Source organism: Lacerta agilis, chromosome 2, assembly GCF_009819535.1.
Source record: "Lacerta agilis isolate rLacAgi1 chromosome 2, rLacAgi1.pri, whole genome shotgun sequence".
NCBI classification, from domain to species: domain Eukaryota; kingdom Metazoa; phylum Chordata; class Lepidosauria; order Squamata; family Lacertidae; genus Lacerta; species Lacerta agilis.
In genome coordinates this window covers 31,939,321-31,959,133 of record NC_046313.1, presented here as the reverse complement: position 1 = coordinate 31,959,133, position 19,813 = coordinate 31,939,321, and the positions used below count along the sequence as shown (strand labels likewise).

The 19,813-nt window shown below is 43.8% G+C and overlaps 1 protein-coding gene across 10 annotated transcripts in view; it reads right to left on the bottom strand.

Annotated features, from left to right (window-relative positions):
* Positions 1 to 19,593, bottom strand: part of ITGB4 (integrin subunit beta 4) — a 70,410-nt gene extending 50,817 nt beyond the window's left edge. For 3 of the 10 annotated variants that reach the window (XM_033139328.1, XM_033139334.1, XM_033139333.1), the window contains exons 1-2: positions 18,952 to 19,122; positions 915 to 1,003 (exon numbers count right to left, since the gene is read on the bottom strand). In XM_033139328.1, coding sequence (XP_032995219.1) covers positions 915 to 1,003; positions 18,952 to 18,956 — 94 coding nt within the window. In that variant the 5' untranslated portion in view covers positions 18,957 to 19,122. The other 7 variants (XM_033139336.1, XM_033139335.1, XM_033139329.1 and 4 more) reach the window with 6 other exon arrangements.
* Positions 19,594 to 19,813: the final 220 nt, after the last annotated feature.

Sequence of the window (19,813 nt, the reverse complement as noted above, 5' to 3'; positions counted from 1 at the left end):
TTTTAGCCACTGCCCTGTACTGTGTGCACCATCTATTAAGCCCACTATATTTTGTTGTTCAGAGCAGAGGCGTAGCAAGGTAAATTGGTACCTGGGGGCAAATTTTTTTTTGTCACACTCCCCCTGAGGCATAGGAAGGTCAGGTGGTACCCGGTGCAGAAAATTTCTTGTCAACCCCCCCCCATTGATTCCCCCCCCCCCCGCAAAAATGGTTTTACGTTATTTCATGTTTTCTTACAAAGGAATAATAACAAGTAATAATATTAAAAAACTTTTATTTATATCCCACCCTCCCCGGCCGAAGTCGGGCTCAGGGTGGCTAATATCAGATACATAACATTGGTATAAAATCAAACAATAATTAAATTACCTCCTAAAAACATCTCAAAATCAAATTAAAGTCTAATTAGATGGCTTTCCACAGGGTTAGGGTTGGGAACAGTAAGTGCTCCCTGAACTGAAATTTCAGCCTTCACGACATAGGAAAACAGCTAAGTGAACAGCTATTTTGGTGGAGGAGGGTTAAGATATTAACTGATATGCATGAAATTTCATATATAGCTATATAATCCCTAGTATAGTAAGATAAGACCTTTGGAGCAGGCATTAAAAAAAAAAAATCCAAAAAAATTGTTCCTTGATAATTTGTCACCCCCTCCATTATGGAACCCGGGGTGGCCCGCCCCCCGCCCCCTTGCTACGGCCATGGTTTACAGTAATTATTCTGCCTAGCAATGAGATTTACTATGCCTACTCAGTGTTGCTCAGGAAGACAATAATATATCTTTCCACCATCTTTCTTGCAGAGCATCAAGAGGCATCCCACAAAATGGCACCAATTTGTCTATCAGTGGTTTGAAAACAATAGCACTGTTTGGCAGTAAAGGGAAATCTATAATATATATGGAACTTACTTCTGTTTCCTTGGCTCAAGGTATGAAGCAGTGATAACAGCAACAGCCGAAGCAAAGTCCTTTGTAGTACCTTGTCCATTCTTTTATTCCTGAAATTCAATAGTCAACAGAGTCAGAGTCGCAATCACCAGCAAGCCTAGTCCCAGCCAATAATGATTGTGTCCCTGTTCTCTTGTATTCAACTATGTTTTAATCAGAGTAAACCCATTGAAATTAATGGAACTAACTTAGTCATGTTCATTTATTCTAATGAATCTGCTCCAAGTTAAACTTAGTTGAATAGTACCTCTGACTACTGGCAAATGATCCATAAATATTTTGGCAACATTCCTAAATAAATTACTTTTTCACATATGCAAAATTCACTAGCCTAACAAGTCATCTAGCTTGGATGACTTCAAAAAGTGTTAGATACCTTCATGGAGGATAGGAGATCTGTCTACAGGTGAGCCGGCACTTAGGCACCACCAGAAAAATAGGGGATGTATTGACAAAATAGAGGGCAATGGGTCACGAAGAGTCGGACACGACTGAACGACTGAACAACAACAACAACATAGGACACATATTTCTATAACATTTGCACAGGACAGTTTCTATGGATGAAGGCTTGTTCTATGCCTTATTGCTCATGGTTTGACTCCTACAGAGACAAACTTGGATTTGGATGGCGTGCCAAGTCAAACCATGGTTTAGCTCACTGCAGGAAAGCAGCGGTAGGAACAGAGGAGGAGCAAAATGGCTGCAATCAACTTCAATCTCCTCTCCAGGAGCCTCCATGCTCAAGCATTTGTGTTAAGTCATGGTTTGGCTTAGTGTTACAGTGGTACCTCGCAAGACAAATGCCTCGCTAGATGAAAAACTCGCTAGACGAAAGGCATTCGCTAACGAAAGAATGACTCGCAAGATGAATTTCCCTATGGCCGCGACTCGCAAAACGAAAACATTTTGTGATATTTTTTCCCTGTCAAACCGCGCTTCCTCCGACAGCACTCGCGGAACGAATTAATTTCATCTTGCGAGGCACCACTGTACATGTAAACCAGCTGAGAGGATACCTCTTAGATGCACTGAACAAACAACAGCAGAGAGCTGCTGCCTTCATGCTCTATTTGTGAGCTTCCAATAAACATCTGGGTGGCCACTTTTGGAAACAGGATGCTGGAGTAGATTGACCTTTGGTCTGATACTACAAGAGTCATTATGTTCCTTTTACAACTTTAGTCTATGATTGTTGTAGGTGTTCAAGCAATGTGGGTTCAAAGTGGGGGGGGGAACTCTGGTAAAATCTGTGTTTGACTCACCTCCTTCACACAATTGATAATGCAAAAGACTAGCCAGATTAATACTACTGGTATGTCTGTTGGCGTCTAGAGAGCATTATTCCCTGCTACAAACACCTGTGACCTGGGAATAACCTGAGATAGTCAACATGGGTATGCGGTTGAAGCAGCATGGAATCCCTTTAAGAACCTTGAGTCAACAACCACAGGTGTCTGCAAGGCTGTCTTTCATCTAAACTATATACGTGTGTGCCAAATAAGTATCACTTGAATTATCTTACCTGCACATATATATCTCTCTTCCATAATTTATTATGCTATAAATCTCCCCAAAGCATTGCTTACTTGCAAACCTCTTTTCACAGGTGTGAAGGGCTAGAAACTTGCATTTCTTTTTAAATGAAATAAAACGGTGGGTTCCAGGCCCAATGAAAAATGGTGCACATGGGACAGTGAGACTACAGAATCACGGGGCCTGTTCACATGAATCATACTGTCCATGTGATTATCTCAGACTTGCAAGAAAAATGCTAATATCAGAGTGTCCACATGGAAGTTGTATGGAGGAATGGTTAAGACTTCTGAAGTGGGGGATAATACTTTAAAAAGGAGCTGGGGTGGGTTTAAGGTGATTGTGAAGGCCTATGTAGCACTAACACCTGAAGACTACCATAGACAAATAGGGTTGCCATATTTCAAAAAGCGAAAATCCGGTTGTTGAGCTTTTCTTGCAAAACTTTTTTTTTTAAGTAGTTTTGGAGCTATTTTTAAGGGTTGCCATAAGTCTGGATTTTCCCACAATTTTCAGCAATTTCCGCCTGGACACTGTTTCCAATGGCCGAATGTCCAGGAAATTCCATATAGCAGCCCTATAAGAGATTTTGCGATTCTTGCTTTTGCAATTGCTGCTTTGAAGTTCAATTGCTGCTAATATTGCTATTTTACATAATCCTTTTGTTCTTAATTTTATCTTTGTTGTTGTTTTTGCTTTAGCTTACTGTTCTTATAAACCACTCCAAATTTTAGAAAAGCATAATCAGCCGTTTTGCAAAGAAGTGGTGGCACTTGATTATTAAGCTCAACTGAAATATCAGTCAATGCTTACACCAAGAGTTTACTATGTAGTAATTAAAGTAGATTACCTCCCCCACTCCTGGAATGCTCATATTATACTCTAAGCTCACTACTGAATATTGATGAAATACTGTATATTCTGGCATATAAGACTACTGTACTTTTTAATCCAGGAAAATCTTCTTAAAAGTCAGGGGTCGTCTTATACGCCGGGTGGAGAATCTGCAGTCGAGTATATCTCAAACTCTATATTTTAACTGGAAAAGCTGGGGGTCGTCTTATACGCAGAGTCATCTTATACGCCGGAAAATACGGTATTTTGCTGATGCTCCATGTTTGGTGAGAATCCCATCAGTCTTTGCTCACTTCCATCACAGCTACTAGACCAAAGAGGCACAGCCAAGCTGGCTTGTAGGAAGCTGGCATGACTCTAGGAGAGCTAAAAGAAGCTTCAAAAGCAACCCAAAATAAAGACACTGATAATTCATCCTTTCTGTTGGCTGGCTTCTCTGTAAGCACTTCTCTGTTTCTGACACATCTGTAAGAGTCAGATTATACAATCAGCGGGATCACAGTAAAGCCTTCCTAAACTGTACTACCAAAAAGAAAAGCATCCTGTTCTTCACACAGAAACATAGCATGTCAGGGAAAATGCCACTGCTGAGCTCATTTCCTTGACATGCTGTTTTTATGTGGACAAGTTTCATTCGTGTGTGGTATTAAAACACACAAATCCTGTGCGTGCAACCCCAAAAGGGTGGCCCAGTGTGTTGCTACCTGGTACTGTTGATAGTATAATCCAGAGGTTTTCAACCTTTTTGAGTCCACGGCTCCCTTGACCAACTACATTCTTTCTGTGGCACCCCTGTGGGGCTCAGGAGCCCAGTTATGTCACCCCTTGCCAGCAGAGCTGACAGCCCCTCACACTTTTTCAAACATCCTCCCTTGCGTAGTGTTCCCTCAGCCTCTTCTCCTCTCCCCTCTCCTTGGGAGTCCTCTGGGCAGCTGCTGCAACCACCCCAGATCTCTGAGCTGCCCCCCCCCCCAAAGAGAGGTGCCTCCTCACACTGCCCACAGGGGCCGACGACGTCTGTCCATTCCCAAAAACAAGGGCTGGCAGACCGGCTGGCTGGGCTCCCTCACCCACTTGCTTGCTTACTCCAAGGCTCCTGGCAACAACCAGCACCCCCTGGCCAGCCCCAGGGGCACCATTCGCCTATGGACCTTGTAGCCAGGGCTTTGGGAAAGAGATGCAAGAGGGCATCAAAAGGGGGAGGGGAGGAAAGAGGGACAGAGGCCAGTGTTGCCCGCGGGACCCCTGACCATCATTCAAGGCACCCCAGGGTGCCATGGCACACTGGATGAAAACTACTAGTATAATCAACTGATTCCAGCTTTTGTTCAAAGGGAAGTCTACTTAATCTAGCAGCTCAAGGTTTGCAATGTTTGATGCAGAAGATTATTTTTCTTTCGCAAGAAGCAGTCTAACAGGTCAAATTTACTAAAGATTATTATGCATACCTTAACTTGCAGGGGGTGCAGAGGAATGTATTTTGACTCGATGTAGCACGCCTGGCATTATGCAAACCTTATCTTAATGACATCATTTAGGACACCTCAGCGAAGCACATCAACTTCTGTAACTTGAGCAGACAAGGAAAGCAAACATGAAAGAGGCAAACTAATGCCTCAAAATCAGGAGCGAACTTCTCGGAGTAGCTGAAAAGACTCAGCCTAATGCATTAACATGCTCAATAGTTTTGCTCTCCAAGCCTACTCAAATAAGAGAAATAACCCCAAAGCATATCACAGTGCGACTTCCTATTACTGTATATACACTATCCCAGTGTTTTTCAACCTTTTTTGGGCAAAGGCACACTTGTTTCATGAAAAAAATCACGAGGCACACCACCATTAGAAAATGTTAAAAAAAATTAACTCTGTGCCTATATTGACTATATATAAAGTAATTTTTCAACTTTTCCCACGGCACACCAGGCAACATCTCGCGGCACACTAGTGTGCCGCGGAACAGTGGTTGAAAAACACTGCACTATCCATCAGACTTGTGGTTCTGCAGTAAGTCAGACCCCTGCTAGTTTAAGGCAGGCGTCTCTCTGCATACGTGACTCACAGCCAAAACAAGCACCTCCTTCTTCCTGCGTTTAGGGCCTACTGGATTAATCAAAGACTGAGAGGAGAAGAAAAACAAGGTAAATTTCAAAACAAACCCCTCCTTGTCAGCCATTTCCCATTGTGCTAATAATTTCCAGAATGGCACCAGCCAACAAAAGAATGTTGGGTGGGGCCGTGGAAAATGCCAGGCTTCCATAGGAAGCCCTGTTTTGGGTCAGCAACAGGCTCCGGAATAATAAGGTTCACGTTCTCACAGGCCTCTTTTGTCAAGGAAGTCTACACACCCTTTGTAACTCTAATGCTGGCTGTAAAACGTTGGCACCGCAAAGGCCCAAGCTCCCCTGTACACATGCCTTGACAATGTTTATCAGATCATTCAATAATCTCAACATACGTTGTGGAGCGTGCCAAAATGGAAATTACCACCCATAAAGAAGAAGAAAGAAGAAAACACAGGAGGAACTCAAATCTGTGTGGATACTTTTTCATATGCAATTGCGGTGCATGCTTTGTTACGGAGCACTTTTACGCACAAAAAAGGATGCGTATTCCAGTTACCTTTGCTTCTATGTGCTAATCCTTGCAGCAGCCACTTGTGGAAGAATGGGATTACCAAGAATGGGAGCATAAATTTGCCCACTGATAATGCCCTACTGCCAATTAAATAGGTTTAGTTCTACTGCTTGAGAGCCAAGATAGGTTTAACAGGGCAGCCAGCTTTCCTGTTCACATATAAAGTACTGTAATTTGTGGTGGGGGGTTGATAGGGGGTGACTGGTATTTAGAAGAGGCAGTATATGGCCCCTGAGGCCTCTGTTTGCTGGTCCCTAATCTAAACACAGGGTGAGCCACCCCAATGGCTAGTTCACCATAAGCACACTGGTTTATTGATTTTTCCTCAGTTTCAACCATGAAACTCACTGGATGCCATCAGGTGCTTCAGGATTAATTCACCTTGAAGCATCATGTCCCATCCTGCCCCCTCCCCAATTCTCACATGTGCACATATAGAGTGCATATGCACACACAGGACTCAGACCAGCTGAAGAGCAGGGTTATTTCCCACTCCACACTTAACGAATGATCAATCGTGTGACCAAGGAAAGGGCAGATTACATCCCCATTAGTGTTCTGGACTGGATAGAGATGTTTACACCTCTCCCCTCACTCCAGCCCTGTGCCTGTTTTAATTTGTTTTATTAGTGTGCAGAGGTTAGCTCACTGCTCTAGACGATAGGTTATCCCCCATTCAGGAGACCTGAAAACAGTATGAGTACAATCTAGCTAAGTTTTACCGCATTTATTTCAATGGAAGAATTAAAGCTGTTTCTGCTGTTGAAATCAATGGGGCTAAAAAGTGTTTGACTTTGAATGGATCACTCCCTTTCTCTTGGGAAGGTATGAAAAAGAGAGAAGGTAAACTATAATTATAATTTTTGCACATCAGCAAGACTGTTCTGCAATTATAATGGTAAATCTCAAGGTGTATGTACCTATTATACGCAGGCAAGCTGCGTAATAGACAGCCACAATGTTGTGTTTCAGTTCCCACTGACTACTGTATTTTTTGCTGTCCATTGCAATTAGGGGGTATTTCAGTGCTGTAAGCCTGAAGTGTTATTGGTTGTGAAATTATTCACAACTGCAACATGGAGAAACATTCCTTGCAACCCTGACTGTACCATCTGTATGTTTTGTAATTTGGGGGTATTTGAGTTTGGTTTCCTTTGACTCCAATTGATACTGTGTGGGAGCTCTCAGAAGATTGAAAGTTTTCAGCCAACTCCTTCCCCCTCAAACGCAGGTGTAATTTCTCACTTATTTGCCCTCAAATATCGTTTATTCTCATTTGTAGGGGGACTCAGTGCTAGTGAAAAGAGCCTGAGTTCCCAGCACTCTTAATTTTTTTCAAATACCTTCTCTGTCCTCCTTAATTTTCAAGCCAACATGTATCATATGTAAGCTCTCCCACTCCCTGAGTCCTGTCGGTACCAACCGTTATCACAAGGATTTTTGTGATAACAGATTGCTGCCAAACTGCTAATGAGCTCGCTCAGTGTGCAACTCTGAAAAAATCAAATTGCCACTGTGCTGAAAATGTGTGAGCTTGCCATATACCAAGGCCCTTTATGGCAGTGGCTCTCTCATGGTCTCCCCCCCCCCCCCCGCTCCCCTTTTGTTTAAATAGAGATGTCAGGGATCAAACCTAGGGATATACAACACGTGTCCATTATAGTCATTGCTACTGAGCAGAGTTAGATGTAAACCAGGAAACCCTCAGGCTTCACACAAGACAACCCAACCAACATTATTCCTAGCAGTGGCACTGCCAGGAAAGTGCTTTCACTATGGAGCAGAGACTGGCAGGGGAGGGCACCAATTGGCTCTCTGTCTCTGATATCACCAAGATTCCTTCTAGAGAACTGCCAGAGAAGTTTTATACTTTTTAAAAAGGTTCCCCCTCTTTTGTGAATAAGAATACAAATTAACAGAGAAATGCATTGGCTATAAAAAATTTGTGCTTTCAAAACTGTAAAAATAAAGTAGGCAGGCTGCCCACCTGAAGCATGGGAGGAGGAACAAGACAGGTAGCTCAGCCAGCATTCAGTTTCTTGGTGCACATATCTGTCATTTCAGTTGTGAAGCCTGGAGGAAGCCAGGCTCATCCCAAATCTAAGGGATACACAGTGATATTTGGGCCATAGATCAGATCCATGTATCCGACATACAGAAGGTTCCAAGTTCAATTCCTGGCCTCTCCAGGTTGGACTGAGAGAGAATTCCTGCCTGTAATCCTGGAGAGCTGCTGCCAATCAGTGTAAGCAACACTGAGCTAGATGGACCACTGGTCAGACTGCCTGTGCCTTAGTATTTTCCCAAAACAATTGCCTCTAATGCCACTGGGCTCCACTCACAGTCTGGGTTACCTATGTATGAAACAGCTGTACAGCCGAATGCCTTGGAACTTGGAGGTTTTGGCTCTCAAACGCTGCAAACCCGGAAGTGATTTTCCGGTTTGCGAAAGTTCTTTTGGAACCCGAACATATGACAGGGCTTCTGTGACTTTTGATTGGCCGCAGGAACTTCCTGCAGCCAATCAGAAGCCGTGCTTTGGTTTCTGAACGTTTTGGAAGTCGAACGGACTTCCGGAACAGATTCCATTTGACTTCCAAGGTACGACTGTATTTTATTTCTACAAATCTATGCTATGCATACATTTTAAATGATTTACTGTACTGTCTTGTTATGTGTTTTTCAAAACTGATTTAAAATACCCACAGTATTAATTCCATGTAGCTGAATAATAATCTTGGGCTAGCTTTGGCTTTCTTCAGCAAAGAGAAGAATAACAGTAATGAAAGGCTCTGTGCAAATGCCTGAAGGAGCCCTCGCGGTTATTTAATTACCTATATACTTGAGTATAAGCCTAGTTTTTCAGCACATTTTTTGTGCTGAAAAAGCTGCCCTCGGCTTATACTTGAGTGAGGCGGGCAGTGGGGGCGGCGAGAAAGAAGCCCTTTCTCTCCGCTTGTGCTGCCACCCGCTCTCCCCAGTCAACCATTCCTTAAGAAGCATACAAGAACAGCGGTTCTTTACTCTCCCCAGGCAGCTTGTTCCATTCCTGAACTGCTCGCATAAATGCAAACTTGCCAAAGGAGGAAGAGGAAGGAGCAGCCCAAAGGGCTGCTTTCGGGCTGCTCGTTCCTCCTCCTCCTCCACAGCGGCAAAGGTGAACCGGCTTATACTCGAGTCAATAAGCTTTCCCATGTTTTTGTGGGAAAATTAGGTGCCTCGGTTTATATTCGGGTCGGCTTATATTCGGGTATATACGGTAGCTAAGATATTTCTTAACCTCCCATCAAAAGATTTCAGGGTTGCGTTTAAAAGTATGAAAACAATTGACACAGCAGAGAAGTACAATATTAAAATAGCAACTAGTATAATAAAAGGTGGGCTAAAAACAATAAACTAAGGAACAGAGAATACAGTTGTAACTTAACATTTCATATGGAAGGCCTGGACAACAAGGAAGGTCTTAAATCTCCTACTGAAAAGATTGTAATGCCAGATATAAACAGTGTTTTGGCTCCAAGTCTCATGCTCTCCCTATCAAAGCCCTAGGCATCAACTCCTCGTATCACCTCTCAGATAATATCCCTGTGATGTCTGTTCCGCCACCTCATAAACATGATAGCTGCTTTGGGAAATGGGGAAAATATACTGAAATGTACTTAAAATCCAGCAAAGCCATCAGCTTGACTACTAACAGGCTGAGAACTGTGCAATTATTGGGGATTCAACAGGGCCAATCTACAACTTTTTGCTGCCTGAGTTGGAACAACAAATAGTGCCCTTGCAGACCATTTGCATCAGACTCGAGGCTAACTAAGTTTGGCATCTGCAACAGAAAATCCCCAAAGGGTCTCTCTCTCTAAGTGTAAAACGACAGTAATAATAACAACAACTTCTCCTTCTCCTTCGACACCTTGCTACTTCTCCCCGCCTCCCCCTGCCCCGGCATCCAGCACCTCAGGTGGCTGCCTCACTAATGGTAGGGCAACCTGCTTGCAGTTTCTCCACCACAGTTATTCTATCTCTAAACCTATATTATCAACTCTGGGACACTTAACACAGAAAGCCTGAACTCAATATGCAAATCCAGCGTCACCTAGGAGACATTACCTCACTACTGGAGAAGGAGGGAAAGCAGGGGCAGGAGTCTGGAGTTGGCATGGAGTTTAGGAGAAGGTGATTAAATCAGTATGAGGGAGCAACTTTGCTTCTTTTGTTTTTGTAATCTTGGGAAATGAATCAAATCAAATCAAATCAAATCAAATCAAATCAAATCAAATCAAATCAAATCAAATCAAATCACTAAGGCCATTCCTGAAGCTCTATGGATATTTATGTGCTTGGAAACAGCAGGGGAATGAAGGTGTCCCAGATTGTTCAGGGGAAAGAGAGGAAGCAACCGTTAGAGGAGAGAATGAGTTATATAATGCCTTGGATGAATGCCAAATCGTACAAAGTTTGCATGTGTGAATTTTGCTTTCAGGGGATGTAAGTGATCAGCAAAACTGAATAAATGTTTGCCTTGCTGCACAAGAGAACCGTTGGAAGCTTGAGTGCGTGGTTTAACAATCTCTCATTCTTAAACTGTAAATTTTTCAGGACAATGGCTCTCTGTGTGGCTACCTTGTGTTTACATCTCTTGTATGGCCCTCACCTCCTGCTGTTCTGCTGCTGTCAACTTTTAATCACAGTGATGGTTTCAATATCACTCCCTCCTCTGAGTAAAACAAACAAAAGAAAAAGCCCCTAATATGGCATATGAAAGCATGACTCCTCAAGGGCAATTGCCTACAATATTGGGTTATGCAACTGAGAGGTGCATTTCCCAGGCCCCCCCCCCCCCCCCATATCTTGTATCCTTCTCACAAACAGCTGTAGAGTTCTTTTATGTACTGTACCATATATGCCACAGTTTTCACAATTTAAAGTTGCATCCTTGTGCTGGGGAGAACGTCTACAGTCAACAGGAAAAATACCCTGGGCATTTCAAGAATGATTTCAGCTATCCAGTTACAAATCCAACAATATACCGTACTTGGAAGTTCAAATCACTTGTCAGCCTTGGGGTAAAAAGAAAAGAAAAGAGGAAGACAGAAGTTTAATAAGGAAGAGCAATTCCATCTAAGGAATGTTTTGAATTCTGCTTTTGTCATGTTTTCTCTCAGGCTGTGGGTCTGTTCTAAATACTCCATAGGAATAAGAAAACTCTTTAAAGAAATTGCTTGCCACTAGCATAAGTAAAGATCAAATGGGTACTAACAAGGGGTGGAATTCAACGTTGGGCTATGCTACGTGTTCCACTTGCACAAGCACATCAGCTTGCTGGTCAGAACGATTTCCCTCCCATCCCCATGTGATGTTCTCGGTGGCGCAGGAAGAAAGCCCCATTACAAAAGTGGAAGCCCTTGTGGAGGGCTTCCACTTGAAAGGGTTCATTAGATTTTTCCTCACCAGTATAAGCTTGGGCTAGGTCATTTATTCATAGGGACGCGGGTGGCACTGTGGTCTAAACCACTGAGCCTAGGGCTTGCCGATAAGAAGGTTGGTTTGAATCCCCGCGTGGGGGTGAGCTCCCATTGCTTGGTCCCTGCTCCTGCCAACCTAGCATTTCAAAGCACGTCAAAGTGCAAGTAGATAAATAGGTACCTCTTCGGCGGGAAGGTAAACGGCGTTTCCGTGCGCTGCTCTGGTTCGCCAGAAGCGGGTTAGTCATGCTGGCCACATGACCCGGAAGCTGTCTGCGGACAAACGCCAGCTCCCTTGGCCTATAGAGTGAGATGAGCGCTGCAACCCCAGATTCGTCCGTGACTGGACCTAACGGTCAGGGGTACCTTTACCTTTTTAGGTCATTTATTAAGGTTGTCACTGGAGTGCAGCTTTAGAATCTTGACATTCCTCACCTAATATTCCAGACAGAATGTGAAAGAGTAAATTCTGTTTAGTTAACCTAAACTATGAATTGACAATGGGTGCTCATGGGGGCAGAAAGGCCTTCCTTGATGCCCACAGTGTCCCTTTCCCTTTCCCTGCCACCTGCTGAAATTAGGCTTGAAAGAATTTGTCCATGAAAGTAATAGAAGGCGCCTGCGGTGAAGGAGGAAATTGCAAGGTGGGGAAGGGTATAACTGGGGAGGGGTAAGTAAATTTGTGTGTGAGGCACCCACAACAGTTACTTCAGTTTGCAGGTGTACCCCTGGCTTAGACATTTTTTGTTTGTTTCTTTTTAAGGACACTGTGAAAAGGTTTGTAAGCCCCTGCGCTACCCAACTGAGCCATAATGAGTTAAGGAACATAATTGAGATTAGAGAACAATAAAACACTAGACATGTAGCTTTCCTTAATAACTTTCACTTCTTCCGGGAGACCAGGGCGAGGCTTTTGCAAGAGTCCAAAGTGCAGGCTCCTTCCTGTCGGCACTCATTCTGTAGTTAAAGAGAAAATACCACCATCCAGGAGGCAGTGGCCATAGCTTACTAGCAGAGCACACACTTTGCATACCAAAAGTCCTAAATTCAATTTCTGGCATATCCAGGTAAGGCCGGAAAACAACTCTAGTTAACAATACTGAGCTAGGTGGATACGTATGGTCTACAAAGGCCGCCTCATATGGTAGGCTAGGCTAGGCTAGGCTATATGCTATGCTAAAATGAGGAAGTTCATATTGCAGGAGTCTGGAGTCTGTGACATTACCAGTTACATTAACATTTATGTAAAGTCCCTCTAATGTTTGCTTGCAAGACAGAGCCTTCTTTGTGGTGGCACCCTGACTGTGAAACTCCCTTCACTTGGAACTCCAGTTCTCCTCTTTGATTTTAAAGTTTAGGCATCAGCTGAAGACCTACTTGTTCACCCAAGCTTTTGTGGGATAATGGTGTTCAGCACCTGCCTATATATTTGGTGATGCTGAGATTCCATGATATGGCTCAAGGAGGATTTTCTAACATATTTTTATGCATGCATTTCAATAGACTGGATGTGGTTCGAACATTACTGAACATTACTCTAAGCTGCATGTAGTAGAAGAGCGATATAAAAATGCAACAAACAATCTATTGTTTCTGTGAAACCTCTGACACAATGCTGAAAGACTGGGGGAAAGGAAAAAGTGGGGGGGGGGGGAGAGAAGAAGTGAGCGCTTCCTCTTATCCCCACCCCCAGACTTGTACATTCAGGAGGGTCCTATGTCTAGGTTTTTGTCCCTTGATGGCCGCCCTTAAGCTTGTGTGATACTGGAAGATGAACTCTTCCTTGTGCCCTGCAAGAATCATCCAGTGCTACAGCAAGCAAATGATACAACAGCTCTTTTGTTATACCCAAATCCCAGAAGATATGAAAGGACTCTGTGTGTTTGCTCCCCTCCCCTCTCTGTCTGTCTGTGGGCTGCTTTCTGTCTCTGTGGTGGCTTTTTTTTTTTTTTTTTTTGCACACACCCTTCCAGAATTCTGTTTTCGCAAGGCCCACAAACCTCCCTCTTCATCCCCAAAAGCTCAGGTACAAAGCACAGAACTGGCGGGACGCAAGTAATGCTAATATCAACTTCCTAACTCTCTCTGATTGGGCGTTTCAGACAACCCATCCCGCCGAAGAGGTACCTATTTATCAGACAACCCATGATCCTGAAACCTCGTGATAGGAGAGGCTATAAGCACATGTGTAAAAATAAAAACAGATAAGGTTCCCCCCCCCAACCCCCTTTGATAGTGGGAGAAAGAATAACGCAAGATTTCAGGGTTTACACAAAGCTTTCTCTCAAGTAGAATGCACAGGTAGATGTTTTGTGAAATATGGAGGATTGCACATGTTTACGTCAACAGACGTCAGCCCAATAAAGGTACCAGCCTGCTCATTTGGCTTACCTCCCTCTACACACATTAGTGGCTGCCTACATGGGTGTAGTCGGGGGGGGCACCCCCCCACAAAAATAATTGAAAAGCATTGAAAAAGGCTGCTCCCCGTAATGTCCTCTTTTTAGTATCCCCTAAAAAAATGCAGTTGGCGCTGTGGTGTAAACCACAGAGCCTAGGGCTTGCCGATCGGAAGGTCGGCCGTTCGAATCCCCGCGACGGGGTGAGCTCCCGTTGTTCGGTCTCAGCTCCTGCCAACCTAGCAGTTTGAAAGCATGTCAAAGTGCAAGTAGATAAATAGGTACTGCTCTGGTGTCTCCCTCAGCGAGATGAGCTCCGCAACCCCAGAGTTGTTTGCGAATGGACTTAACTGTCAGGGGTCCTTTACCTTTTTTAAAAAAGCATTACCAACTTTGGGTGCCCCCCCCCCAAAAAAATCCTGGCTATACCCATAGCTGTCTATGTGTATTTTGGGAACATCTCCAACACTTGAACTTTGAAGGAGATGAACATCTTGGCCAATTGTTGCAGAAGCAATTGTTGAGAGCAACAAAGCATCCAGCTAATCTTTTTTTCTTTGCTTATAAACTGCTGTGGGATGGGGGGGGGGCTTATTTGGACTAGGATTAGGCTGCTGGAGAGAGAGTTTAACCCTTTCCCACATACCATTTCTTTAAAGCAGGGGAAATGCAAGTGTGTGGTAGGTCAAGCTTAATCCCATCGTGGATTTTCCACATCTGTCTTATTTCTGAACTGTTTGCCTTTGTGCACCAGCATGTCCAGCAGGTGGGAACCCAACTGTATCTCTGTTTACCTTTATGATCCAGCTGCTATTTGTGTGTGTGTGTGTGTGTGTGTGTGTGTGTGTGCAAAAATGTTAATGTTTGTCCAACTCCAAATTTGTTCTGCAAGCAACTTTGGAAGAAAATTTAATGTATTTACAGAATGTGTGTGTGTGTTTGAGAGAGGGGGGGGGGTGACAGTAGAATAAATGTATAACTAGGACAATGGGGATGGACCTGTGTTGAGAGTAGTTATCTTGTCATGTATCCATAAAAGCTGTGCTGGTTTCTAAGCCTTGAGGCAGAAACTGCCTTCATGTTTTCCGACTGCTCTCTTCAACCCTTATGCCTTCCATTTCACATAGCACTGGCACTGTGCAGAATACAGAAAGAGACACACAGCCTATACATGCCCACCCCAAATGCACAATTCCACTTTGGACATGGAAGTGGAAGCCCAAAAGGTGCGACGATGAGACATTTGCACATCTATTTTGTACTGTTTTATAAGACAAAACACCTCTGCAGACAAAGCATGAGATCTAAGTAATGTTGCAAAGGTGAGAAAAAGGGCAGAGCTTGAATCAGAGGATAGGTAAAGGGTTAACCAATATGAGGAAGTACTGGGTGGGGAGGGGTGGGGAAAATGGGGTTATACCGGTAATGACCCAGGAAAGAAAGGTTTCCTAGAAGAATTTGGCTTAGAGGAGGAGAAGGGAGCAGCTTCAGAGATAGCGATAGAAAGACTGCAGGCATACAGATAGCAAAACGGAAGGCATGTCAGATAGCCCAAATGGTCGATATCACAACTTTTGGCTGAGTCTCAGACAAGCTGGTTCCTGGTTATTCCCTCCCACCAGAGACAAAAAAACAAAACAGGCCTCTCATTCATCACACCAAATCTTTACACAGTGGCCCTTCGCACAAATATGTCTTGTCTGACTTAGTAGAAGCTCAGCCTTACACAACCTCCTTGTAAAAAAAGTAGTGAGGCACCTGTGACCCTTTAGAAGTGGTTGGACTCCAATTCAAATTCTGGGTCCAGTTGGCTTCATCTGAACACATGAAGAATTTGGGCATTCATGGAGAAGAACTTCATTTGCTATGCTAAACAGTTCTAAGATCAGAAGGGAGAACCGTCAATTGGGGGAACCAGAAGTCTTGTCTACTTAAGGACAGTCAGTTATTCCAGAACTTAATTTCTAATTTATGGTGTGAGTCGTTTTGCAGAAGTTCAATTCTCAGCCTATATCTGTGAAATAGTTTGAAGTGACACTAAAGAAGATGCTAAAGAAGAAGAATAAGCTTTTGTCCCCATAGTAGATACATGTCAAGCAACCTCCCCCAGCTTGGTACCCTCCCAATGTTGTTGGACCACAACTCCCATCATCCCTATTGCTTGTGCCCGTTGGGGCTGATGGGAGTGATAGTTCAAAACGTATGGAGGGCACCAGGCAGGATCACCATCATTTAATCTGTACTCCGCCTTTCCACACAATTAAAAACCCTGCTCAAGGCTGCTTACAACATGACAAGATTTACATAGTTACAAGCATAACAAAAGTAGCCATAAATAAATAAATAAACACCCCAGAACCAAACTGAACGATTTCCACTTTGATAATAATTAATAATAAAATCTTAAAAGATGCAAAAAAAATGGGAAAGGCCGATAAGAGTATATCTTCAAGTATAAGGTATAATTTTAAGTACACAACAGTAAAGAGGTACATGTAACTGGTATTGTTAGTACCTGTAGATATTTTGCTACCACCCTCTACCATCTTTCTGAGTGGGGCTGCATGGCAGCAGGGTGTAGTAGCTACATCCCCATAAGTTTCTTGCGGGGAGAGGGAAGCCTGTGCAAGGAACTCTACAAACATGTGCTAATACTCCACCCCAAACTGAACTACAATAGCAGTAGTTTTATGGCAGCAGAGCATTGTATAGATTTGAAGCACTAAGAGGAGATAGCATACACCAGAATTGAGACCAGTGGTCTCTGAAGCAAACGATAAAGCTGTTTGGGCCTTGAAAGGACATTAACCTGAAGCAAATCTCTGCTTTCTGTTTCCATTCTAAGTGTCTGCTACTAAAGGTTCTGCCAGGCACGCTATTATTTGGAGCAGTTGCAACCTTTTCACTAAATTCCTGCTGCATCTCCATGGTTTGATCTCTTTCAGGGGGAAATTCTGTGCTACAGCCTCACCCCATCAGTTAGCTACACATGGCACATTTGGCAAAGACCAGCCTGCTTGAGGAAGCGTGGACAGGCAAGCACTATGTATTGCCAACAATGGAGGGCAGGAAATCTTGATAAAATTGGAAGAACCAATGGGGAACAACGAGCACAATGAAGGATACTTAAGAGGTAAGCCTCTTTCTTCCTCTTGTAATATACGCAGCAGAAAACCTGAACACCTGAGGATTTAGCTCAGCTCAACTCCACTGTCCTTGTTCCCTTTGCCCAGTGCTCAGCTATCTGTTTGGTCCAGTAGCACCACTTCATGAATTTCCTTTCCATCCGATAGCTCTCTTTTTCTTTCCTTCCAGGTGATTACACTCTCATGACTTAGCCTTCCTATCACAAATGAAGTCGCAGGGTAGGTACACGTTGGCTAGAAAACATTTTGCAGTGGGCTGTGTGGGGTGCACAGAGCCCCACGTGAAAGAGATGTTTTAACATAGGTGTGGGTTGCCTTTTACAAGGCGAGAGGCCAGTTCTCTCTTTCCTTGTATTCTTGCCCACAGGCAAGCTATTCCCCGGTTTGCTCAAACTCTGCTGTTAAAAGCTAAATGGGCCTGTGCATTAGATGATATCTATGGCAAATGCAGAAATCCCTTTTTTCGGGGGGGGGGGAATAAAACTGTGCCTATTTGCCCTTGAAAAAGAAGAAAAAGAGAAATCTAATACAGTAACCGGGAACAATCATTTGGACCCTGCTGGATGTTGCTCGGTCCTCTTTGGAGATTTAAAATGGACCCCCAGCTTGGACGCCAGGCTCATTAATCTTTGAATGCTGTGGGGTGTTTAGTGGAGCAGATTTGTTCTCTGTGGCTCCAGAAGGCAGGACTAAAACAAATGAGTGGAAATTGCAGGGAAGCAGATCTTGGCGAAATCGTAGGAGAACTGTCTGCCTCACAATAGGGTGGTAGGCTGTCCTTCTTTGAGGGTGGGGGGTGTTGTTTAAGCAGAGGATTGCCGGGGATGCTGTAAATGCATCCTGCACTGCAGATCCTGCTTTGAGCAGGGAGTGGACTGGAGGACCTCTAAGGTCCCTTCTGACTATGATTTATTGCACGTGTTCAGAGGCATTCTGTTTATTGCTACTTTGTATGTGTATAATTTGCTGAGCCTTCACAATAAAAAAGGGTCTGTGGGGCTGAGCTTCAGTGAAGCATGGCCTGACCTCTAAATTACACTGTAACCCATTCTCTGACATCCACTCTACTTTCCTGTCATCACATATAACTCCATCTTATTTGTCGTTCTATCACACTTCCTGCTTATTATGTTGCGAGCTGTCTCTCACATTCAGACAGTCCTTCACAAAACCTCATGCACACCATTTCCCTGCCTTATTCCATCCCTCACATTTGCCTTCCTTTCCTGGACATGCTACATCAGAATCTGCAATCAGGACAAATGTTTTATTTTCAGTTAAACAGAAATCACATCACAACACTGTTTAAATATTCTTAGTCTGAAATACAAACTCCTATCTAGATAAGAAGCTTGAGTATGTGTCCATCGTCTCAAACTTTAATAAACGATTCATCTTACAAAAGCACAGCTTCTATCTGTCATCTCCCCAGCCCACCCCTATAAGTGCTCCTATGCCTTTAACAAATGTAATAGTTGCATGACAGGTAGGCATTGAACAGGTTAAGCCTCTTCAATCATTTGTATCCACATGCTAGGATTATAGTATCCACAAACTGAACATCTGCCTAGAAACTGTCCATTATTTCATAATACAAGTTGCATACCAGTGCTGGTGGCATGTGTGAATGAATTACAGATACAGTACAGCTTTTTTGTGTGGTTGTTGTTCAAACAAACGAATCTCCAGGAAGAAGGAAAAAAACTTGCCTGGCTCTGCAACATCAAACTGGCTGATCAACAACTTGTGCCAGGTTCAAGCAGCGCAAAGAGAAGAGAAAGCACATTACAAACTTTTTGAAAGTATACATGAACACGCAATGTCCTAATTTGCCTGGTGCCTACCTGGGTGAGAAGCCCTACGCTTCATTTAACGTCTCTCTGGTTAATCGATAGGCAAAAAATAAATAAAAATAAAGGAAGCTCAGTGGCTGAGAACAGACATGAATTAATTCCACAAACCTCATTAGTGCTGGGTCTGATTCAAAGTCCAAATCCTGTGCAACAATCCAAATAGCAAGCACCCACACACCAAGCCAAGAAATTCCTCTAGAGGCAAGAGTTGTGCGGGGTGCGGAGGGAGGACTTCACTGCTTCATTGCCATTTCCAAATGAAAGTGGTGGTTTTTTTTTCCTGACTCTTCCCCCGCCCCTAGCTCCCCCAACTCCTGTTTTTATTTTAGATGCCAAATGGAAATCCTCAGGAAGGAAGGCAGGAATAAGGAACTGGTGGATGGGACATACCTTTGCAGGGCTCCTGGTTCCTTCTGATCAAATGCTGTTGACTTCTACCTTCTCTCTCTCTCTCTCTCTCTCTCTCTCTCTCTCTCCTCTCTCTTTACTACTGCTTTTTAGCACCCTCTGGCTGCCTTTCTTTCACCAAGAGCATATGGAAGAGTTGCAGAGCAGTAATGGGAACAGCTCTCAGGCAAGTGGAGTCTGAAGAGACAGTTTTATTTTAGCTCAGGTGTGCGCACAGAGGGGAGGAGGGGTGGCTGTCCGTGACTCAGGTCTGTCTGGCATGCCTGTGAGTTACACACACCTGTATGGGCAAGAACAGCTCGGGCAGCCAAGCCTGGACTCCTTTCTTCCCAATCACACACTCTTTTCTCAAGGGGGGAAAAAAAATACTCCCACCCACAGGAAAAGAGGCTGACGCTGGGAGTGAGACAGAGCCCAACCCAGCTGTACGCCTGCAATGAAGATTTGCAAAAAGGGGTTGTTAGATAGCAGGGGAAGGAAAACAAATCTGATAAGCTTTATGGTGCCACAAGACAATTCGCTCCAGTCCTTCAGTGTTTCATCCACACACACACACACACAC